The 25,879-nt window shown below is 44.5% G+C and overlaps 1 protein-coding gene across 1 annotated transcript in view; it reads left to right on the top strand.

Annotated features, from left to right (window-relative positions):
• Positions 1 to 25,879, top strand: part of WDR75 (WD repeat domain 75) — a 229,790-nt gene that overhangs the window by 92,020 nt on the left and 111,891 nt on the right. The window contains exons 12-14 of the mRNA XM_044304669.1: positions 293 to 471; positions 4,770 to 4,933; positions 22,630 to 22,810. Coding sequence (XP_044160604.1) covers positions 293 to 471; positions 4,770 to 4,933; positions 22,630 to 22,810 — 524 coding nt within the window. The remainder of the gene's footprint in view (positions 1 to 292; positions 472 to 4,769; positions 4,934 to 22,629; positions 22,811 to 25,879) is intronic.

Genomic DNA, 25,879 nt, shown 5'->3' with positions numbered 1-25,879 from the left:
ATGTAACTTCCACACTTGGGGTAGCTCATTTGTCTCATAGACATAGCCATTAATAATAAATGAGTACTTTTTTGCAGTTAAGAAAAGCGTTTGGTTTGCAGAGCAGCCCCCTGCAGCTATCCCCAGTAATATTCATACAGAAACACGGCAGATTGCTCAGGCACATTTTATACTCCTTCATTGTATTACCAAGGTTTTAAAATGTGATACCGTTAAGTTATGTATTCAATACGTTTTTGGGGAAGTGTATCTAATAGTTGCATTATGGTAACATAAGTGTTCTTGCGTATAGCTAGACATCATACAACAAGAGTTAGTCAATCAAGCCGGACTACAGCATTTGGATTTGGTAAAGGCTGCATTTAATGCAAACGGAAACTGGCTAGCAACTGTTGAAGAGTTGAAAAGAAAAGGAACACATTGTCTTGAAGTACATCTGAAGTTCTGGAAATACAGTGAGAAGCAGCAGAGGTAACCATACAGTGCTAGGTTATTGAATATGGAACTAGACCAATTACTTTACAGCCTCCGATATCTTGCACACCACGACAAGGCAATTGTGCCAGATCTGCTGGTATTTAGGATTCAATAAAATTATTATTGAAACACAGGTGTAGATTTACTAATCCTACAGATGGTGTAACCTAAGACAGGTTTAGACCCACACCAGCTTCAGACTTAAAGAGGACCTTTCACAGATTATTACACTGTGAACTAAGTATACAGACATGTAGAGCGGCGCCCGGGGATCTCACTGCACTTACTATTATCCCCGGGCACCACTGTTTTGCTCTAGCGCTGGCCAATATAGCTGGTTATTTTCTCCCAGGCTGTGAGCTCTGCAATGCGATTGGCCAGCGCTAGAGCAAAACAAGGGCAGAGTCTGCCTACCATAACTTAGTGACTGAAATCTCTGCCTACTATAACTTAGTGAGTGGCGATACCAGAGGGAATAGCGGGAGAAGTGCAGTGAGATCCCCTTGCGCCGCTCTACATGTCTGTATACTTAGTTCACAATGTAATAATCGGTGAAAGGTCCTCTTTAATAATAATTCTGGTGCAGGGATAGACACTTTTTTTGTAATTCTCGGAATACAGCAAACTCCTTCACTCTAAGTTACTGCAGGACTGAAATAGAGTGTTAAGACATCATTGTCTCCTGCTGTAACAACACTCTCCATACTTCGAAGAAATACTTCAAATCGGTTGATACCAACAGCTAATAGTCACTATTCCGGCTAACACCATAAAAAATGGTGAGGGCAACAGCCTCAATAGTGTCACTGGGCATGCGCCAAGCCCAGTGACTTAATCAGAGCGCTGTTGCCCTCTGGAGCAGGAGTATCGTACAGACGCAGGCACTTAGCGATACTGTGCCTGCGCGGGATTTCGGAGGCCGAGAGGAGGAAGCAAGGACTGTGCAGTGAATAAATTAAATGACATAGTGGAAAGGGCGGCGCTGTTCGGCTCCGATGTGGGAGTACATTTGTTTCTTAGGAGGCGTGCTGGTCTTGGAAGAAAGGTGGGCTGTGCACTGCAGGGGGGCGTTACTGGCCACTAGAGCAGAGTAATAATGCCCCTCTGGGCACCTTGAGGCTTAATTTGCATATCAGAAAAATTGCTTAAATAAAAAACTGTTTGATTGGTACTGTTTTAGGATGCATATGGCTTTTTGATTGCTTGGTATTACAGCCAAACAAGGGTTAACAGCCAAACAAAACTCAATATTTATGGCTCTGATTCTGTAGTTTACAGAAACACCCCATATGTGGTCGTAAACCGCTGTACGAGTACACGCCAGGGAGCAGAAGGAAAGGAAGGGCATACGGTTTTTGGAAGGCAGATTTTGCTGGACTGGTTTTTTTGACACCATGTCCCATTTGAAGCCCCCCTGATGCACCCCTACAGTAGAAACTAAAAAAGTGACCACATTTTGGAAACTACAGGATAAGGTGCCAGTTTTATTGGTACTATTTTGGGGTACATATGATTTTTTTTTTATTGCTCTATATTACGTTTTTTTGTGAGGCAAGGTAACAAAAATTTATGTTTTGGCACCGTTTTTATTTTTTATTTTACAGAGTTTTCCTGAGGGATTAGGTCATGTGAATTTTTTATTTTATTTTTTATAGAGCAAGTGGCAATACCCAACATGTCTACTTTTTCTTATTTAAGTTTTACACTAATAGCATTTTTTAAACAGGAAATAATATTTTAGTGTCTGTCGAGCCATAGCTTTTATTTTTTTGACCGATTCTCTCAGGGTCTCTTTTTTTTTTTTTTGGGATGAGGTGATGGTCTGGCATTATTTTGGGGACATACACCTTTTTGATCACTTGCTGTTGCAATTTTTGTGATGTAATGTGACAAAATATATATATATATATATATATCACCTTACACCACAAAAAGTGCAACACCAAGCGATCAAAAAGGGGTATGCCCGCAAAATGGTATCAATAAAACAGTCAACTCATCCCGCAAAAAATGAGCCCCTACCTAAGACAATCGCCCAAAAAATTAAAACTATAGCTCTAGGAACATGGAGACAGTAAAACAATTTTTTTTGTTTCAAAATTGCTATTATTCTGCTAAAGTGAAATACAGGGAAAAAAAAAAATACATATTAGGTATCGCCACGTCCATAACAAACAGCTCTATTATATATATATATAATATATATAGTATTTTTTTTTTTTAAGGGTGTTTATCGGACAGCATGGATTGTGTGATATATTTATAGAGCAGGTCATTTCGGACACGGCGATACCTAGAGTGTGTTTGTGTTTTTTTTATTAAATGAGGGGAAAGGGGCATTTTTTTAAAATTTTATTACTTTACAAATTTTATTAAAACGCCCCCCCCCTTTTTTGTTTTTCTCTCTACACTTTACTTTTTTACTTTACATCTGTATTGTAATGCATTGCCTGTTAGTGTATGACTGTGTCATACACTAACAGGTTGCCTAGGAGACCCAGCCTGAGGCTGAATCTCCTTGGCACCCGTAGAAGGCAGTTCCCGATGCCGTCTAAGGCATTGGGCAGCCTCTGCACGGCATCGGGCTGCCTTGTCACATCGGGTCCCCGCCACAGCAGTGCGGGGACTCGGTGATCGTTCACCTGACACAAACCTTCTATGTTGCGGACTGCGGAATAGAAGGGGTTAATCTGCCGGCATCGGCTTTTACAGTGATGACAGCGGATAGAGCAGGGGCCGGCTACCACGGACTGCCGGTCCCCTGCAGTGATCGCGCGCGCACCGCTCCGGTTCCCGTGCAATCACTATGACGTACTATTACGTCAAATTGCAGGAACTCAGTGGTTCCCATGACGTAACAGTACTTCAAAGGTCGGGACGGTGTTAAAAGGAACCTGTCACCGGGATTTTGTGTATAGAGCTGAGGACATGGGTTGCTAGATGGCCGCTAGCACATCCGCAATGCCCAGTCCCCATAGCTCTGTGCGTTTATTGTGTAAAAAAAACTATTTGATACATACGCAAATTAACCTGAGATGAGTCATGTCCCTGACATCTCACGTACAGGACTCATCTCAGGTAAATTTGCATATGTATCAAATCGTTTTTTTTACACAATAAAAGCACACAGAGCTATGGGGACTGGGTATTGTGGATGTACTAGCGGCCATCTAGCAGTCCATGTCCTCAGCTCTATACACAAAATCCCGGTGACCGGTTCCCTTTAAGTCGTACATGTAAATGGATCTTTAAGGGATTAAAGGGATTGTCCCACAAAAAATATTCTACAGTTTTCAAACCAGCACCTGGATCTGAATACTTTTGTAATTGTAATGTAATTGGAAATGTTGTATACCTACTGAGTTTTTCAGTAATATGTATCTGTATAGTGCCACTTATTTTCTATTTCTTTGACCGGCTCATTACGAAGGCCGCACATGCTCCGTTTAATCTTTCAACTGCCTCCTGAGCTGTGGTAGGGAGAGAGCTGTGGAATGGACACTCCTCCTGATCTGCAGCAGAAGAGACTCTCCCCTCGAGCTGCCAGCTTGATATAAATCTGGCAGAGAAATGAATGGGGAGATCTCTGGATCCATGTGAGGTACTGGTTAGAAAGGTATTGTACTATATGATGTCTGATTTTTAAATTTTTTTAATTACTCATGGGATAATCCCTTTAAGTAACCAGTAACTAACACATGTGCTTTGTATATCAATATGCCTCTGCCCACATTGGGCAATGTACTGCGCATTCCCTGCCCGGCGATGACGTGTAGGCAGTGGATTACGTATGGAAATAAGAATGATGCCACAAGGATACACAGCTGGCCAGACAATACAGAGGGGGAGCACTGGGCACTTGCAGCACACTCGCCATTTTTGGTGCTTTGCAGTCTCTCAATAAATGTATCTAGGTACCATCAGAGTTATGTATTTGCACCCCAAAGAGCTATATTATCAGTTTAAAACCTGTTATGTAGGTAACAGATTCCCTTTTAACATGCTGCCTGCAGGTCAGACATCATGTTTAGGGCTTATGCACACGGACGTGTGCCTGCCGTGCTTTGGGGACAGCAAATTGTGTTACCTTCGAGAATGGGTCCGCATCCATGATAAGGTGCCCTTCCGGCTGGTCCCTGAATATTGCGGACTTGCTGTTTGCCGCAATACATGCACCGCCGGCACACGGTCTTGTGCATGAGCCATTAGTATGACAGGCTCCCTTTAAACTCAGAACCAGATACTACAACTTCTAGCAAATACGTCAAGTTAATTTTCTCTTTATTTTAAAGCTTTATCCTGAACACCACCATCAACTTACCTCATGAAGACCAAATCACATCACTTTCTTTCCAGTCTGGATGTAATTCAGGAAAAGATTTTCCCACTTTGGTAACTACAGGGAATGATGGCCTTTTTAAAGTCTGGGTCCTGGAGGACAATTCTGACATTTATGGTAAGTCTGATATATTTGTCTACGTTAGTGTGGCATGACTCAAAACTGAGTGGTAACCTATACTTGCACTCTGTACTATGTGCCACTTTTCCAGTATCAAGCCTCATGCACACAACTGCAGTTTTTGTCCGCTTTAGATCAATATTTTTTTGCGGATCGCACACTGACCCACTCATTTCTCTGGTTCTGCAAGAAAAGCCAGTTGTAGTAGAAAAATGTGGCATGCCTACATTGCTAGAAAGAATCTGTCACTTTCCCAGCAGCCTTTAATTTGCTCACACCTGTTTTCATCCAAACCTGTTGATCCATAGTTCTCTTTTCTAGTATACTAGGATATGAGGGATAGGTGAATTAAGAGGGATGTTTGTATAGTGTAGAATATGAAGGGTAGTTAAAATATGGTATTTAATGATGTGTAAAATTGTGGGACGTTTTCTGATATAATAAAAAGTGATAGAGACCGATTAGCTATAAGGAATGGCTAGCTAATCACAGATAATAACATAGATGGGTAATAAGCTTGAGCAACTCTTCCTTTGGATCATAGATCTGAAGTTGAATTGTTCAAATACTTTCATTTCTCACCTATATTAATAGGGGGACACAGGAACCGTGGGTATAGCCATGTCCTCTAGGAGGCGTTGACACTAGTAAAAGCTGTTAGCTCCTCCCCTGGCAGCTATACCCCCTTCAGCCTGGAGAGAGAGCTTCAGTTTTTTTCTAGTGTCAATATGAGGAAAGACTGCTCTGCAGGGTAGCTTCCTTGAAGATTTTTTTTTTAATTTTTTTTTTTCCCTCTTCTTTTAGGTGGGAAACGGTGGTTGCCTAGCCTCCCTGTCCGCCACGCTGCCTCCTCCCCCACAAGACAAGGTGGACCGACGCTCTCCCCGGCCGGTATGCGCAATGAGGCGCATTTTCCTGGCACTGCAGGCCCCTATGTGCTCCGGCAGTACATTCCAGTCGGCAATGTCCGGTGGCCTCCACATAAGGGGTTAATGGCCTCCGCAGGTGCAGATATTACGCTAGTCCTAGCGTTCGTGGTCGCTGCAGTGGGGCAGCCCTCATCAAGTAGGGGTTCTACCCTGCCGCTGACTTGGCGGTTGTTCCTGTTCAACGCCCTTACTAGGTGGTGTGTTTAAGATTGGCTCTACTTCCCTAGGGCAGTATGGTACCATGGCTTCTATTGGATATCCTGAAGCCTCCCCCCTCAGTTTTGCGGGGCGTAGCCATAGCATACGCTGGACATCAACCACCAAGGGGGAACGTGCAGCTCTGCGGTGATGCAGGAATCTGACCCGATCTTGCGGTGGCGGAGACCCATGTACCCGCAATTTCAGCAATCTACATCTTGGGTGTGGAGAACTGGACTGAGGACTTCCTCAGCAGGACGACGATAGATCCAGGTCTCTGCACCCGGAGGTATTCAAGGTGAATCTGGCCGCGTTGGGGTCGCCCCGACGTGGACTTGATGGCCTCAAGGCTCAATCGGAAACTTCCCACCTTGCTCTCCATAACAAGGAATCCGGAAGCTTGCGGCGTGGACAACCGGATCTCTCCTTGGCAGGGGTTCTCCCTCCTTTATGTCTCTCTCTCCCCCCCCCCCCTTCCCACGCAGGGTTCTACGGAAAATCAGGATGGAGTGCATTCCAATGATCCTCATTGGCCCTGACGCGCGTGGTACACCGACCTCTTTTTCCTTCTAGGAGACTTCCCTCGGTCACTACCTCTGAGACAACCTTCTTTAACAGCGACCGGTCTTCCATCAGCATTTAAGATCTCTGTTTGGTGGTGTAGCCATTGAAACCACCATTCTGACGCAAAGAGGTTTTTCGGTGGATGTCATCCGCACTATGATTCAGGCCAGGAAGCCTGCATCGTCCAGTATCTATTACAGGACCTAGAGGTCCTTCCTGGGTTTCTGTGAAAGCCGGAACATCCCCCCACTTAGTTTTTATCTCCCTACGGTCCTGTAATTTCTTCAATCTAGGTTGTACCTTGGTCTAGCCCTTAGTTCTTTGAAGGGTCAGGTGTCTGCGCTTTCTATCCTTTTCCAGCATCCTCTGGCCCCCCTAGAGCCTGTAAGGACTTTTCTTCAGGGAGTGGCACATACTGTTCCTCCGTACCATCCTCCTTTACCTGGGATTTGAATTTAGTCCTTTCAGCGCTCCAGGCTCCCCCCCCCCCTTTGAGCACTTGCGGGATATTTCTCTCAGACTCCTGTCCTGGAAGGTAGTTTTTCTGGTCGCTATCACTTCCATAAGACGGGTGTCCGAGTTGGCAGCGCTCTTGCAGAGAAACCTTCCTGGGTTTTCATAGGGACAAAGTGGTTCTCCGGCCTGTCCCTTCTTTTCTTCCGAAGGTGGTCTCTGACTTCCATATTAATGATGAAATTGTCCTTCCCTCACTGTGTCCATTTCCTTCACACCCTAAGGAAAAGGAGTTACACCATTTGGACGTTGTCAGAGCTCTGAAGATCTATTTAGTAGCCTCCGATCCCTTCTGCCGTACGGGCTGCCCTTTTTGGCATTCCGGAGGGTCCTTGCAAGGGATTGGCTGCCTCCAAGGTGGCACTTGCACGTTGGATTCAGTCTGCAATTGCTGAAGCATACCGCGCCCATGGCAGGGGTCCACCCTTAGGTGTCACGGCTCAATCCACCAGAGCGGTGGGCGCATCTTTGGGCTCGGAGGAATCTCTCTTCAGCTGCACAGTTGTGTAAGGCGGCTATTTGGTCCTCCTTACGCACATTCACTAAATTTTACCAGGTGCATACTTGTGCATCGGCGGACGTTGCCTTGGGCCGCCTGGTTTTGCAGGCGGCAGGTTCTTAGATGCCGGCAGGGACGCTTGCTTCCATGGGTCTGTGGTTTTCCCTTCCCTGTGGACTGCTTTTGGACGTTCCACGGTTCCTGTGTCCCCCAATGAATATTGGCGAGAAAAGGAGATTTTTGTAAAACTTACCAGTAAAATCTTTCTCGCTCTTTATTGGGGAACACTGCACCCACCCAGTATTGTTGTTCGACCACAGTTGTGGCAGTTGCTAGTTTGAACTTTGAACAACCTTTTTGCATGGTTGGTGTTCCATGTTTTCTCCTTTGGTTGGCTTGCTTCTCCTACTGCTTGTGCACAAACTGAAGCTCTCTCTCTCCAGGCTGGAGGGGATATAGCTGCCAGGGGAGGAGCTAACAGCTTTTACTAGTGTCAACGCCTCCTAGAGGACATAGCTATACCCACGGTTCCTGTGTCCCCCCCAATGAAGAGCGAGAAAGATTTTACTGGTAAGTTATACAAAATTCTCCTTTTTTCTTTTTCCTTACAGCACTAAAATTTATAAGCTCCGCACGAGATTTCGGTGTATTACTGCTGTATGCATATCTGCATATTGAAAAACAATTTAAAATAGCAATCCGAACTGGGCTTTGGTACTGGGTGGTATGTCGGTACCAAGCCCAGTTCCGATTGACATTTTAAATAGATTTTCAATACGCAGATATGCATACAATAGTAATTAACCAAAGTCTCGCGCAAATTCAGGTGAGAAGAACCTTTGGGTCCAGATTGCCAATACATTTTAACGCTTTACGGAAACGTTAAAATCAACGTTAATGAAAGACACATTGGAAGTGCTCATACTACAGACTGACATTTTTCTGTCACTATGTGGAGCGGGGGAAAAAATTGTTATAGTGCGAAAAATATGGTGTGTGTGTGTGTGTGTGTGTGTGTGTGTGTGTGTGTGGAAAAAAATATAAAAAAAAAATATATATATATATATTTCAGTGCATATGTATATACTGTGTGTGTATATTTATTTTCCCAGTCGTCTCCATGACCCCACCCCTTCCCCTCATCGCCAGTGTTTTTTTCCTGTCCTGTCAAGGAAGGAGACCAGAGAGGTGCTGGGAGCTTTGCTGGGTTCCTAGCCTATTTTATTTTACCTGGATTATTCGTTTTTTGACTCTGCAGACCGGAGGTCGGTTCGGCGGCCCGGCTATTCCCTCCTCCTTTGTGGTCTGCGCCCGGGCAACCCTTTATGGTTCGGTAGCCCCGGCAAAGCTCCCTTATGTAGCGGTTCATGTGGGCCTTGTGCATAGTGGAAAGGCGGCTGGAGCGACACTAGGATGCGCTTCCCTCCAGCCACCGGGTGATGACGTCAGATGGCATGGGTGGCGTGGCTTAGTGTCTTGACATCACGCGACTCGTGCCCTGCACTTGCCTAGTTTTTAAAGGAGGCAATGCTGGTCCCAACATGGTGCCCAGCGTTCTCACCCTGTCTGCAGTTTCTGGTGTTTCTGTGGATGGGAACTGGAAACATGTGCGCCCCTACCACCATTGGCTCCGGATCTGAGCTCCCCACTACTCTGGGTTCTGTGAGTAGCCTGTGTCAGGCACCCTCCTTATGTTATACTTATCCTGTAGTGGTTGACCCTTCTCCCTCTTATATGTTGCAGAGAGAAAAGGAGTCTTCTCTTCTGCCAAGGTTAAACCCAGGAAGTGTGGTCTCTGTTCCAAACGTCTACCTTCCTCTGGATCTAAACCTTTATGCAAGGCACATCCCCCAGGCTCCCCCCCCCCTCCTCCCCGTAGACCGGGTTCTTCTAGAGATCTGATGTATATGTGAAGTGATTCCGATTCCATGAATCCTGAGCTATCGGATCCTGAGATCTTAGAAAGATAACGAATATGAGAGATTCCTTTTTTAATTCTGAGGATATTGAGGAACTAATCAAAGCCATTAGAGCTACAATCAGAATGGAGATTCCCAGAAAGCCCAGATCTGTTCAGGGGGGTTTGGGGGAGAGGCAGAGATCTGTATTCCCTGTTCCGGATAACATACCGGAGATCATAAGAGCGGAATGGGACATACCTGAAAAAGGCTCCTTTATTTCCCGTGATTTTAAAAAAAGCGGTATCCCTTTGATGAGGCAGATTGCACAGACTGGGAATCCATTCCCAGAGCCTATGCTTCAGTGGCCAAGGTCGCAAAGTGCACGGTCCTTCCGTTTGAGGACACTGTGCAGCGAAAAGGTCCTATGGACAGAAAGGCAGAAAGCCTCCTTAAAAAAACGTCGGAAACTACGGCTGCTCTTTTAAAATCCGGAGTGGCGGCGACATGTAGTCTCGTACCTTATCAGTGTGGCTGGAGCAATTAGAGCTCCACTTAATTAACAAGACGCCAAGAGAGCAGATCTTAGACAGCCATCTGCTGCTTAGAAAGGCCACTGATTTCCTAGCGGACACCTCCGTTGAGTCTGTTAGATTTTCTGCCAGTACAGCAGTACTTTCTAACAACATCAGAATCCTGTGGTTTAAGGCCTAGTCTGATGATATTTATATGGGGGAGAAAAAAGAACTGGGTCGCACATCCACAGTGCTTGGCTTTGACCTAAAAAGTGTACAGCCCCCCGTATTGCATGCTGTACAAGAGGCATTAGTGTACATTTTGATCAAAAGGCATAAGCCCACTCACCACGTCAAGGAAGCCTCTATTGAGTGGGACCTACTCTGACAAAAGGGCGCAGCACGGTGCGATGACAAAGCGGTGATGTCCTGGTAGGCGGCGGGACCCAGGAGTCAAAACAGCAACCATGCTGTCTGACAATGCCACCCATGGCACTGGGTCCCACCAACCCACCAGAACAGCACCACAAAAACAAAGGCCACCGCACAGTACTGCACCATGTGAACAGCTGTCTAACACAGCATGTCCATTACTATCAGGAGCTACAGGTCAATGACCACTATATGCAATCCTGTGTGATTAAAACCACCTGTGCCGAATGGGAGGAGTGCTGACGCCAGTAATAAAGAAGAAAGATTCAAATAACAATTATATGGGGGAGAAAAAAGAACTGGGTCGCACATCCACAGTGCTTGGCTTTGACCTAAAAAGTGTAGAGCCCCCCGTATTGCATGCTGTACAAGAGGCATTAGTGTACATTTTGATCAAAAGGCATAAGCCCACTCACCACGTCAAGGAAGCCTCTATTGAGTGGGACCTACTCTGACAAAAGGGCGCAGCACGGTGCGATGACAAAGCGGTGATGTCCTGGTAGGCGGCGGGACCCAGGAGTCAAAACAGCAACCATGCTGTCTGACAATGCCACCCATGGCACTGGGTCCCACCAACCCACCAGAACAGCACCACAAAAACAAAGGCCACCGCACAGTACTGCACCATGTGGCACAGGTGGTTTTAATCACACAGGATTGCATATAGTGGTCATTGACCTGTAGCTCCTGATAGTAATGGACATGCTGTGTTAGACAGCTGTTCACATGGTGCAGTACTGTGCGGTGGCCTTTGTTTTTGTGGTGCTGTTCTGGTGGGTTGGTGGGACCCAGTGCCATGGGTGGCATTGTCAGACAGCATGGTTGCTGTTTTGACTCCTGGGCCCCGCCGCCTACCAGGACATCACCGCTTTGTCATCGCACCGTGCTGCGCCCTTTTGTCAGAGTAGGTCCCACTCAATAGAGGCTTCCTTGACGTGGTGAGTGGGCTTATGCCTTTTGATCAAAATGTACACTAATGCCTCTTGTACAGCATGCAATACGGGGGGCTGTACACCTTTTAGGTCAAAGCCAAGCACTGTGGATGTGCGACCCAGTTCTTTTTTCTCCCCCATATAATTGTTATTTGAATCTTTCTTCTTTATTACTGGCGTCAGCACTCCTCCCATTCGGCACAGGTGGTTTTAATCACACAGGATTGCATATAGTGGTCATTGACCTGTAGCTCCTGATAGTAATGGACATGCTGTGTTAGACAGCTGTTCACATGGTGCAGTACTGTGCGGTGGCCTTTGTTTTTGTGGTGCTGTTCTGGTGGGTTGGTGGGACCCAGTGCCATGGGTGGCATTGTCAGACAGCATGGTTGCTGTTTTGACTCCTGGGCCCCGCCGCCTACCAGGACATCACCGCTTTGTCATCGCACCGTGCTGCGCCCTTTTGTCAGAGTAGGTCCCACTCAATAGAGGCTTCCTTGACGTGGTGAGTGGGCTTATGCCTTTTGATCAAAATGTACACTAATGCCTCTTGTACAGCATGCAATACGGGGGGCTGTACACCTTTTAGGTCAAAGCCAAGCACTGTGGATGTGCGACCCAGTTCTTTTTTCTCCCCCATATAATTGTTATTTGAATCTTTCTTCTTTATTACTGGCGTCAGCACTCCTCCCATTCGGCACAGGTGGTTTTAATCACACAGGATTGCATATAGTGGTCATTGACCTGTAGCTCCTGATAGTAATGGACATGCTGTGTTAGACAGCTGTTCACATGGTGCAGTACTGTGCGGTGGCCTTTGTTTTTGTGGTGCTGTTCTGGTGGGTTGGTGGGACCCAGTGCCATGGGTGGCATTGTCAGACAGCATGGTTGCTGTTTTGACTCCTGGGCCCCGCCGCCTACCAGGACATCACCGCTTTGTCATCGCACCGTGCTGCGCCCTTTTGTCAGAGTAGGTCCCACTCAATAGAGGCTTCCTTGACGTGGTGAGTGGGCTTATGCCTTTTGATCAAAATGTACACTAATGCCTCTTGTACAGCATGCAATACGGGGGGCTGTACACCTTTTAGGTCAAAGCCAAGCACTGTGGATGTGCGACCCAGTTCTTTTTTCTCCCCCATATAATTGTTATTTGAATCTTTCTTCTTTATTACTGGCGTCAGCACTCCTCCCATTCGGCACAGGTGGTTTTAATCACACAGGATTGCATATAGTGGTCATTGACCTGTAGCTCCTGATAGTAATGGACATGCTGTGTTAGACAGCTGTTCACATGGTGCAGTACTGTGCGGTGGCCTTTGTTTTTGTGGTGCTGTTCTGGTGGGTTGGTGGGACCCAGTGCCATGGGTGGCATTGTCAGACAGCATGGTTGCTGTTTTGACTCCTGGGCCCCGCCGCCTACCAGGACATCACCGCTTTGTCATCGCACCGTGCTGCGCCCTTTTGTCAGAGTAGGTCCCACTCAATAGAGGCTTCCTTGACGTGGTGAGTGGGCTTATGCCTTTTGATCAAAATGTACACTAATGCCTCTTGTACAGCATGCAATACGGGGGGCTGTACACCTTTTAGGTCAAAGCCAAGCACTGTGGATGTGCGACCCAGTTCTTTTTTCTCCCCCATATAATTGTTATTTGAATCTTTCTTCTTTATTACTGGCGTCAGCACTCCTCCCATTCGGCACAGGTGGTTTTAATCACACAGGATTGCATATAGTGGTCATTGACCTGTAGCTCCTGATAGTAATGGACATGCTGTGTTAGACAGCTGTTCACATGGTGCAGTACTGTGCGGTGGCCTTTGTTTTTGTGGTGCTGTTCTGGTGGGTTGGTGGGACCCAGTGCCATGGGTGGCATTGTCAGACAGCATGGTTGCTGTTTTGACTCCTGGGCCCCGCCGCCTACCAGGACATCACCGCTTTGTCATCGCACCGTGCTGCGCCCTTTTGTCAGAGTAGGTCCCACTCAATAGAGGCTTCCTTGACGTGGTGAGTGGGCTTATGCCTTTTGATCAAAATGTACACTAATGCCTCTTGTACAGCATGCAATACGGGGGGCTGTACACCTTTTAGGTCAAAGCCAAGCACTGTGGATGTGCGACCCAGTTCTTTTTTCTCCCCCATATAACTAGTCTGATGATATGACCTCTTCCTCTATCTGATCTCTATACCAGATCAGATAGAGGAATAATGGGAAAGTTATGCAGCTCCTTCATAAATTCCTGGGAGCAAGTCATCACAGACCCGTATATAATCAGTATCGTAAAAAACTGTTATGCTGTAGAGTTGGATTCTCTTCCCCCTCAAAAATTCATGATCGCCCAACTCCCCTGGCCTCAGAGGTCCTCCCTGTCCGAGGGCATAAGGGAATTATTATGCCTAGGGGCAATAAAGTGTTCCCAACAGGGAAATAGGAAGGGGTCACTATTCCCCATTGTTCCTAGTTCGGAAATCGAACAGCGAATTCCGGACTATTATAAATCTGAAGCCACTAAAGACGCACAACCTATCGCAGGTTCAAAATGGAAACTGATCCGCTGTGAAGCTCATCAAAAAAGGGGGCTATGATGGGCACAATACACATAAAGGATGCTTATATTCATGTTCAAATCCTTCCCCTATCCAGAAAATTAGGTTTGCAGTGAAGCTGAAAGAGAAGATTCATCATTTTCAATTCAACTGTCTGTCTCCCTTTTGGAATATCTTCTGCTCCTCGCATCTTCTCCAAGATTATGGCAGAAGTAGTGGCCTCCCTAAGCCAAAAGGGAATATTGATTATTCCATATCTGGACGATCTGTTAGTTATAGCAGAAACATTGGATCTCCTGCAAGCTCATCTTCAGGTGGTCCTCTCTCACCTTAAGAACCTGGGCTGGATAGTCAGCTGGGAGAAATCCAATCTTATCCCAAACCATTAAAGGATATTTTAAGGCATCCTCCTGGATTCTGTCCTCCAAAAATCCTTTCTTCCATCCCCGAAGATCCAGGACCTAAAGTTAGGGATCCAAAAATTCTTAAGCCCTTTTGTTCGATCAGACAAGCCATGAAGATTTTAGGTCGCCTATCTAATTGTATTCCAGCTGTTGCCTGGACCCAATTCCACATAAGGCCTCAGCAGGACCTCATTCTCAGGAAATGGAACAGATCTTGGCTAACCGTAGACCAGAGGATATCCGTAACCAGAGAGGTGAAGACCTCATTATAGTGGTTACTCAGAGACAAGACTCTGGAGTCAGGAGTTTCTTGTAGCCAGGAAGAGGTGCCATCGCTAGTTCCTGGTGCTGGGGTGCCCTTACTGCCACAGGTTTCTTTTAGGGGATTTGGTCCGAAGCTCAGAGAAGGATGTCATCCAACTACAAGGAACTTCGGGCTATATGGAAAGTCCTCGAAGCAACTTGTACTAGTCCACTCTCAAAACAAATTTTTCTATGGGCATGGGCAGAGAGGAACCTAAGGTCTTTGGCTGCGGTGCACGTGAAGGGTTCTTTCAATCTTTAGGCGGACTTTCTCAGCAGTCAGAGACTGGATCCAGGCGAGTGGTCCCCTATCCCAGTTGGCCTTTCAGAGGATCCAAAATCAGTGGGGTAATCCTAGTCTAGATGTGTTCGCCTCAAGAAGAAACCACAAAGTACCGTATTTCTTCTCGCTCAATCCAAGAGATCCCTATGTGGCAGTAGACTCCTTCACTCAGGACTAGACGTCTGGATTGGTTTATCGCTTCCCCCCCCCCCCAAATCCTGATGATCCCAAGGGTTCTGCATAAATTCCAATCTGAAAGTTGTCCTAATCCTGGTCGTCCCCTTTTGGCACAGAAGGGGCTGGTTCGATCTCCCTCAGCCAGGAGGATCCAATCCTGTTCTCCCCGAGGGAAGAATTCCTATTGCAGGGTCCAATCTATCATCCGAACCCCAATCTTCTCAAGCTGTCAGCCTGGTTACTGAGCAATCCATCCTCTTAGGTTTAGGTCTCTCACAGAGGGTTGTAAATACCCTTTTGCTCAGTAGAAAATCAAATACCTCTAAGGCATATCTTAAGGTTTGTAAAAGATTTGCATCCTTGAGTGGTATTAGGTTTAGCGAATATGACCCCAATATCCCTTTCATCCTGGAATTTCTCCAGGACGGTTTGGATATGGGTCTCTCCCCAAATACCCCTTAAGGTACAGGTCTCGGCATTAGGTGCCCTATAGAACACTAGTCTTTATGGGGTCTCCTGGGTTTTTAGGTTTTTAAAAGCGGATGATAGATTGAAACCCAGAGTTAAAAATATGGTCGCTCCATGGAACCTGAATACTGTTCTTACAAGTTTGTCTAAGACCAATTTCTTAGTAGCAATATTGTCTTCGAGAAGAGTTTGTGAGCTTCAGGGTTTATCTATCCAACAGCCTTTCCATAGATTGTTTGAAGACAAGCTTATATTCAAGTTAGATCCCAGTTCTCTACCCAAGGTGGTTTCTACTGTCCACAGGTTACAAGACATGGTTATTCCTTGTGCCAACACCAAAAACGAGCAGGAAACAAAATTTCATCATTTAGATGTTAGAAGAAGTGTACTTATTTAGATGTTACCAAAGATTGGAGGCTAGATAACTTATTTATTCAGTTTTCCGGCAAAAAGCTCTATATACAGGCTAGTAGCATCAGTGTAGCGGATGGATAGATGAGCCTGGCTGCAGCATTTGGAACAGACTGAAGGGGGGAGAGTTTAATGAGAGGGATACCGATTAGTAATGCGTTGCAGTAGTTAAGACGAGAATGAATCAAGGAAACAACAAGGGTTTTTGCTGTTTCCACTGTAAGAAAAGGGCGGATTCTGACGATTATTCTTGAGGTGCAGATGACAAGAGCGTGTAAGGACAGATTGGAGTAAAATGTGGCACCAAGACAGTGGGCATGTTGCACAAGAGTGCTGCAGACCGAAATTGAAATATCAAGTTTAGGTGAGTTAGTAGATGGCGGGGGGGGGGAAGACGAGAAGTTTAGTTTTTGAGAGGTTCAGTTTTAGATACAGAGAGGACATGATGTTAGAGACAGCTGCCAGACAATTACTGGTGTTTTGGAGTAAAGCGGGGGTGATGTCGGGGGGGGGCAAAGTGTATAGTTGGGTGTCGTCAGCATAGAGATGGTATCGAAAGCCAGATCTACTGATAGTCTGTCTGATGGGGGCTGTATAGAGGGTGGAAGAGTAGAGGACCTATACTGAGCCCTGAGGAACTCTAACATCAAGAGGAGAAGAAGAGGAGCCAGCGACTAATACACTAAAGGAGTGGCCAGCGAGATGGGAAGAGAACCAAGAGAGCAGTGTCCTTAAGGCCAATTGAGTGGAGCATGGTGAGGAGGAGTTTATGGTCTACTGTATCGAACGCTGCAGAGAGATCCAACAGAATCAGTAGAGAATAGTCACCATTTCTTTTTGCTCTTAGGAGATTGTTAGACACTTTAGTAAGGGCAGTTTGTATAGAGTGAAGAGGGCGGAAGGCAGATTGTAAGGGGTCAAGAAGAGTTTACAGAGAAACAACGTATTGAGCAAGAGTAGACAAGACGTTCAAGGAGTTTAGAGATGAAGGGGAGGTTAGAAACAGGTCGGTAGTTAGCAGCACAGGTCGGGTCAAGAGATGGTTTCTTTAGTAGTGGGGTTATAATAGAGTGTTTGTTTGAAAGAGGAGGGATAGATACCGGAAGAGAGAGAGGTTAAAAATTGTAGTTAGGCGAGTGATGACAGCCAGGGAGAGGGACTGGATGAGATGTGATGGAATAGGATCACTGCTACAGGTCATGGGTCATGAGGGAGAGAAGCCTGGAAACTTCTTCCTCTGTTATAGGGTCAAAAAAGAAGAGCATGTGGAGGATTGAAATTATATGGGGACTGGGAGATTTTCTGCCAGATACTGCCAATCTTGTGTCTGAAGTAAGTGGCCATGCCATCAACGTAGAAGTCAGTGACAGGTTCTGGAACTTTAAGCGTTCTGCACATCTGGAGCAGTGCTGAAGAAAACGTGTTTCAGGTGTGTGCCAGGGTTGCCATGTTCTGTGTAGAGAGGGTCTGATTGATATTGGAGCAACTTCATCTAGGGTGGTTGTAGGATCTGGTTGTAAGGTGGTTTTGAGGGTCTGGTTGTAATGATTAGCAGCCAAGTCTGCACAGGGGAGGGAAGCGATTAGGGTAAGAGCTAGTTTTAGGGTGTTAATAAGTTGCTGGCAGTTAATGGTGTGTAGGTTTCTGTAAGTGTGAAAAGTAGGATTGTCATGAGAAAAGTGAGAGGTCTTTATGGTAAATGAAAGAAGATTGTGGTCAGAAACTGGGAAGGATAAGTTACTAACGTTTGAGGCTGAGCAGTGACTGAAGAAGACTAGATCAAGTATATTGCCCTCTTCATGCGTGGCAGTGGAAGTAAGTTGTGATAGTCCAAGAGAGGAGGTTTAAGAGAGAAAGTGAGCAGCTGATGGGGAGATGGGATCATCAATGGGGGATATTAAAATCACCCATAAGAGTTGATGATTCAGAAGTGAGGAAGCAAAGCTGCAAAGTGATCCAGAAATTGGTGGGGAGAGCCTGGGGGATGATGGACATCTGCAACTCTCAGGGGGAATGAATGGAAGAGTCTAATGGTGTGAACCCCGAAAAGAGGGCAATGTGAGAGAGGCTACGGGGGAATGACCTGAAATGTGCACTGTGGAGAAAGTAGTATGCCTACTCCTCCACCGTGCCTGTCATCAGGTCTTTGGGTATGGGAGGAGTGAAGTCCACCATTGGACAGAGCAGCAGGGGTAGCAGTGTCAGAGGGTTGAAGCCTTTTTTCTGTAAGGGCTAGCAAGTTCAGAGAGCATGAGAGGAAGAAATTGTTGATTGTGAGTTATTTGTTGCGAACCGACTGTGCGTTCGAGTACGCAGTTAAGAGGCTGGAGAGGATGTGCAGTAAACATTAATCAGATTTTGGGGGTTTCTGTGTGTGGCAGAGGAAAAGTTAGCAACAGATGGAGTGCCAGGATTTGGTGAAATATCCCCTGCAGCTAGTAGCAGGAGAACAGAAAGAGACAGCAAATGGGTGAAAGAGTTATATTGGTGTTTTTTTATGCTGCACCGTGGAGGGTTATTTAGTTTAGAAAATATAAAAAAAGACTGAGGAGAGATCTAATAACTATGTACAAATATATCTCCCCTCAGTCGTCTTTTTTTTTTTTTTTTTCCTAAACTGTTTAAAGGAGCCCAGAACTGTACACAGTACTGCATGTGTGGTTTGACTAGTGATTTGTAAACTGGTAGGACTGTTCAATCACTACAATGCTAAATTAGAATTTTGTTTCATTTAAAAATGTTTTCTGACAGACATAACTTTTTTATATTTAGGTCTACAGAGCAGTATGATGTCATCTACTACATTGTTTCCTTGGCCAATCGTTGCATTTACAATCCTCAACGTTATACTTTAATTTTTTTTGTACTTTACCAAAAGAGCATGTCTTGAAACCCCAGTTTGCTTTGGAATGTTTGTCTGCAGGATGTGATACAAAGTGGCAAACAACCAATAGGGGGGATTTCTTATTCTTCCTATGCCACTTTTTTGGGAGTCGAAAGGTTTCTAGAACACCCTTGCCAGTTTTCTGGCATAACGAAGGTAGAAATCTATAGAAACTCAAAATTATTTAGAGGCAAGGACTGTCAGAACATGCACCTAATAAATGAGCAGACCTACGCCTAGTCATAAATTAGGCACATCTTCTGGCAGTGCAGGAGATATAAACTGGCATAAAATGCTAGTCTGATAAATTCCCCCCATTGTCATTAAAAAGGCTCTTCAGTGTAATGAAAACAACAAGCCTTGATCTCAAGGCTACATCCACAGAAGATCTGTAGCTAATTCTCAAAGACATTTTGAACATCCTTCCTGCCAAGGACCTTGAAACCCTGTGTGCAAGTGCACCCAGAATAATTGCTACTGTTTTGAAGGCAAAGCGTGGTCTCTCCAAATGATTTGATTTAGATTTCTCTTTTAATTCACTTGGCATTTTGTTTATAAAAAATATGAAAAACACTTATGTTTTCCACACTTGCGTTCGGGGTTCCGCTTGTGAGTTCCGTTTGAAGGCTCTCACAAGCATCCCCAAACGGATCCGTACAGCCCTAATGCATTCTGAGTGAATGCGGATCCGCTCAGAATGCATCAGTCTGGCACCGTTTGGCCTCCGTTCCGCTCAGCAGGCGGACACCCGAACGCAGCTTGCAGTCCGGCCTTGAGGTGGGGCTGTTGCTCAGTTCTTTGAAGGTTCAGGTTTCGGCCTTGGCGGTCTTTTTTCAAAGGTCTATTGTCTTTTTGGGGCCTGTGAGAACCTTCCTGCAGGGGGTGGCGCATTCGGTTCCTCCGTATGTTCCTCCCTTACCCCCCTGGGATCTTAACCTGGTCCTGCGCGCCCTTCAGGAGGCGCCTTTTGAGCCTCTGAGGGAGGTCTCCCTAGTCTTCCTCACCTGGTTTTTCTGGTGGCCATTACCTCCATCTGGAGGGTTTCGGAGCTGGCCGCGCTTTCCTGTCAGGAGCCTTTTCTGGTCTTCCACCAGGATAAGGTGGTGCTACGGCCGGTTCCTTCTTTTTTGCCCAAGGTGGTTTCTCAGTTCCACCTTAACAAGGATCTTGTCCTGCCCTCTTTTTGTCCTTCTCCGGCGAACCCCAAGGAACGTGCTCTCCACTCCCTGGACGTCGTCAGGGCCCTGAAGGTGTATCTGGGGGCTACCGCCTCCTTTCGTCGTTCGGACTCCCTCTTTGTGATTCCCGAGGGGTCTCGTAAGGGTCTGGCGGCTTCCAAGGTTACTGTGGCGCGGTGCATCCGTTCCGCTATTGCTGCGGCCTATCGAGCTTGTGGTCAGGTTCCCCCGTCGCGGATTACAGCTCACTCCACATGATGCTGTCCTCGGACGCAGGGTATTGCAGGCCGTGGTGCCCGATTGACGGCTGGACGTTTCTTTTCCTGGCGGTGTTGGATTTTCCCCACCCCATGGACTGCTTTTGGACGTCCCATGGTCTGTGTCCCCCAATGGAATGTACGAGAAAAGGAGATTTTTGTGAAACTCACCTGTAAAATCTTTTTCTCGTCTTTTCCATTGGGGGACACAGCTCCCGCCCGCTTTTTTTTTGGTTTAGTTGGTGTGATGGTTTCCATTGTGGTTTTTTCAGTTCTCCTTCTCCTACTGCTTTTGCAACGACTGAAGTCCTCCTGGAAGTGTCTGGGGGTATAGCCCGAGGAGGAGGAGCTTCGTTTTTGCATAGTGTCCCTCCTAGTAATACCTCTAAGCTATACCCATGGTCTGTGTCCCCCAATGGAAAAGACGAGAAAAAGATTTTACAGGTGAGTTTCACAAAAATCTCCTTTTTGCCGAGATTTTTCTCTCACCCAGCATGGGTATATGTAAAATGACACCCCAAAACACATTCCCCAACTTCTCCCGAGTACGGCGATACCACATGTGTGACACTTTTTTGCAGCCTAGGTGGGCAAATGGGCCCACATTCCAAAGAGCACCTTTTGGATTTCACAGCCCATTTTTTTTATTTTATTTTATTTTATTTTTACAGATTTTGATTTCAAACTACTTCGCGCGCATTTGGCCCCTAAAATGCCAGGGCAGTATAACAACCCCACAAATGACCCCATTTTGGAAAGAAGACACCCCAAAGTATTTCATGATGGGCATAGTGAGTTCATGGAAGTTTATTTTTTGTCACAAGTTAGTGGAATATGAGACTTTGTAAGGAAAAAATAAATAAATAAAAATTCAGCATTTTCCGCTAACTTATGACAAAAAATAAAAAGTTCTATGAACTCACTATGCCCATCAGCGAATACCTTAGGGTGTCTACTTTCCGAAATGGGGTCATTTGTAGGGTTTTTCTACTGTCTGGGCATTGTAGAACCTCAGGAAACATGACAGGTGCTCAGAAAGTCAGAGCTGCTTCAAAAAGCGGAAATTCACATTTTTGTACCATAGTTTGTAAACGCTATAACTTTTACCCAACAATAAATTTAGCGAAATTTTTTTATATATGGATGTTTTTTTTTTTTTTTTAATGTTACAACTGAAGGTGAAAATTTTATTTATTTTTTGCAAAAATTTTGTTACATTTCGATTTAATAACAAAAAAAGTAAAAGTCAGCAGCAATGAAATGCCACCAAATGAAAGCTCTATTAGTGAGAAGAAAAGGAGGTAAAATTCATTTGGGTGGTAAGTTGCATGACCGAGCAATAAACGGTGAAAGTAGTGTAGTGTAGAAGTGTAAAAAGTGGTCTGGTCATTAGGGTGTTTAAAGGGAACCTGTCACCGGGATTTTGTGTATAGAGCTGAGGACATGGGTTGCTAGATGGCCGCTAGCACATCCACAATACCCAGTCTCCATAGCGCTGTGTCATATGTATCAAATCGTTTTCTTTTCTTTTTTTTTTACACAATAAAAGCACACAGAGCTATGGGGACTGGGTATTGCCGATGTGCTAGCGGCCATCTAGCAACTCATGTCCTCAGCTCTATACACAAAATCCCGGTGACAGGTTCCCTTTAAGCTAGGGGGGCTGAGGTGGTTAAATGGTGCCACAAGAAAGTGCAGCAAGCCCTCATACTGCTATGTGAATCAAAACATTTCAAGTTATGGCTCCAGGGAGCCAAGGAGTGGTAAAAAATATAATACAAATACAAAAAGACTATATGCTTTTGTCATATGTTCTGCGGATATTTGCCTGTTTATCTTTGACACCAGTTGTACGCTTTGGAGATAATGGTCACCCAAAGCTAGAATGTTTCAACTTAGAATAAACGTCTTAGATATTTTTTATGCTGTAAATTGTGAGAGATTTAATATTTTGGGAGAGTTTGGATGTGGTGTTCTACATGCATTGCAAAATTCCATTGTATTTTCAATTCTATCAAATCACATGTGGCAATAATTTTATCCTAAATCATATAAAGAAGAAGAAAAAATGTACTACCTAGGAGCAAGTGACAGATGTGTACAGCTTTATAGACAGAACTTTTGATGGGGCCATTGGTCTAACAGTCTGCTTTCATCCTTTCTTCTGCCATTGACCTGATGTCAAACCTTGCACCTCAACAGTGCAGGTCCCCTTCACAATGACCATACTGCTGTATGTGACAAACTCATGGAAACTTGAATGTATTTAGCTTCAATTGGTTAAAAAATTATTTTTTGTTATACAGGGCAAAAAATTGGTTGGAGCTGCGATTTTCTTGGCAGCTACCATGGATTTAAAGCTACTGCTTGCAGTTTCTCTGAAGATGGGTCTCTTCTTGCTGTCAGTTTTGAAGACATAATAACAATTTGGGAGTCTAGTTCTTGGGATTTGAAACATACCTTTTGCCAACCACCTGGCAAAATAAGGTTAGTAATATTCTGTGTTTGGAAGCTAATAACAGAACTTTAATAACTATTTAATAGAACCGCGCTACAATATTGGGTAGAAAAATGCAGAGTTTATAATTCCTCAAGTGTTCCTTTCAACTTGATCTTCAGTTGATCTCCTCCTTCATCACAATCACTTCAACCTCTATACCGACCAGCAGTAAGCAACTCATATATATTATCCTTCTTCCGCAATACCAGATTAAACCGCAAGCCACCTTTCCTTTAAAAATGGAAATAAAGACAGGGCAGACCCGCTGGTAAAAAGCATTCAGTATATTTTATACTCAGTTTCACAGTAAAGCTGTATAAAATAAAGGGTTAAGTCATGTGACCTTGGGATAAGACTATAAAACCCACCCCAGCAAACTAGAATGGAGACGCCCCAGACAAAATGGGTGCGAAACCTGGGTCGGGAAACATTTTATATGTATAAGCGATTGTGAAAGAGGAAACCCTGTGAGTATAATAAAAGATATTGAATGCTTTTTACCAGCGGGTCTGCCCTATGTTGATTTCCTTTTTGAAGGAAAGGTGGCTGAGGTTTAATCTGGTATTGCAGAAGAAGGAGAATATATATGAGTTGCTTACTGCTGGTCGGTATAGAGGTTGAAGTGATGGTGATGGAGATCAACTGAGGATCAAGTTGAATGGAATATTTGAGGAATTATAAACTGTGCATTTTTCTACCCAATTTGGTATCGCGGTCCTAACATACATTTATTTTTCTGACTATTTTGTAAGTGTGGACCTATCTTCCCTTGTTTTACGACTGCAGCTGGTAATACGGAAAGAGACTCCTTTTGTTTATTAAGCATAACTCTATTTAATAGGTTTTATTTATAATTTATTATACATAACCAACAAAAACACTATTAAAGTTCACAGTACGTTTTCTGTTATATATGGTATCATTTTATACATTTGAAACAAGAATAAAGACCACTTGTTCCCCTTTCCTAAGGCTACTTTCACACTAGCGTTCGAACGGATTCGATCATATTAATGCAGACGGAGGCTCCGTTCAGTACGGATCCGTCTGCATTAATAACTTAGAAAAAAATTCTAAGTGTGAAAGTAGCCTGAGCGGATCCGTTCAGACTTTTAATGTAAAGTCAAGGGGGGACGGATCCGCTTGAAGATTGAGCCATATGGTGACATCTTCAAGTGGATCCGTTCCCATTGACTTACATTGTAAGTCTGAACGGATCCGCTTGCCTCCGCACGGCCAGGCGGACAGCTGAACGCTGCCAGACTGATGCAGTCTGAGCGGATCCGCTCCATTCAGACTGCATCAGGGCTGGACGGAGGCGTTCGGGTCCGCTCGTGATCTCCTTCAAACGGAGCTCATGAACGGACCTATGAACGCTAGTGTGAAAGTAGCCTTAGAAAGGAGACAAGGCACATTCCTACATACTGTAACTAATCCACCAAATCGGGCAACTCACCCACCAGATCAGACAGTTTATTAAAGGGAATCTGCCAGCAGATTTGTACCTATGAAGTTGGCTGACCTGTTAGATATGTGCTTGGCAGCTGTGTTGGCCCCCAAGTTCGTATATGCCCGCATTGCTGAGATGATTGTTCCTAGAGGCTCATTTGGATATATTAAAACAATGAGGGCGTTGCCATTATACCTAGAGGCTACTTTTAAAAACAATACATACTACTTCCCATAAAGCAAAGCAATACAATTGCTGCATAACAGAAAAGGCACGGATCCATTTTGCAGCCCATAGTCTTCTATTATGACAGAATGAATAACGGAATGCCTCTAAAGGCATTCTGTTTTCTATTCCTTCATAGAATTGCATTATTGTCCGTGGTAACTGAATCCATAACGCAATTCACATTTTACCACCAAACGAAGTGTGAACGAATTTCAAAACATGAAATTCGCTTATCTCTACAAAAAGTCAGATATACTCGCATAATGTAAGTAAAGTGAAGGGCATGGCCCCCACTATAGAATAGAAGATGCACATAAAAATGTAGAAAGAAAAACACGAAAATGATTTTATGGGGACTCGTTCATTATACTATAAAATGTTTCACATAGCTTGTTCTCCAGCCAAATCTTCTATTTAACGTATATTGTAAATTCTTTACAGGAAAAGTATTGTTTTTATCCATAGTAATTACAATTAACCTTACATATTAACCCCACTCCTCCTTTGTTAAAATGTTATAACTTTTCCAACTATTTACTATTAAAATCCGAGCTGCCCACCTACATCTCACAGGGAGATCCTTCAGACCCAAAAGTTGGGCAAGCTCAGGTGTGGGTGGAATGCTAGTCTGACACAAACTCTATATTAGATCAAAGATGTCAACCCAGTACCAGGTCAACTTTGGGAATCCTGTATCAGAGGGCCAGGTAATCCAGAATGTATATTAAAATGGAATAATCAATTATATACCAGAGAAGGTATATTTATCCCCTTAAGGACCCTGCCATTTTTCACCTTAAGGACCAGGCCATTTTTAGCGAATCTGACATGTCACTTTATGTGGTGATAATTTTAAAACTTTTACTTATCCAAGCCATTTTCGTCACATATAGTACTTTGACAGTGGTAAATTTGAGTCAAAATATTTCATTTTTATTTATAAAAAAAAAATACCAAATTTACCCCAAAATTCGCAATTTTCAAAATGTCTATTTCGCTGCTTTTAAAATAGATGGTAATACCTCCTGAAATAGTTATTACTTTACATTTCCCATATGTCTACTTCATGTTTGGATCATTTTGTAAATAACATTTTCTTTTTTTGGGACGTTAGAAGGCTTAGAAGTTTAGAAGCATGTCTTGAAATTTTTCAGAACGTTTCCAAAACCCACTTTTTAAGGACCAGTTCAGGTCTGAAGTCACTTTGTGAGGCTTACATCATATAAACCACCCATAAATGGCCCTATTTTAGAAACTACACCCATCAAGGTATTCAAAACTGATTTGACAAACTTTATTAACCCTTTAGGTGTTCCACAAGAATTAAAGTAAAATATAGATGAAATTTCAGAACTTTACTTTTTTGGCAGATTTTCCA

This window comes from Bufo gargarizans, chromosome 8, assembly GCF_014858855.1.
Source record: "Bufo gargarizans isolate SCDJY-AF-19 chromosome 8, ASM1485885v1, whole genome shotgun sequence".
Taxonomy (NCBI): Eukaryota; Metazoa; Chordata; class Amphibia; order Anura; family Bufonidae; genus Bufo; species Bufo gargarizans.
This window is presented reverse-complemented; position numbering and strand designations above follow the sequence as displayed.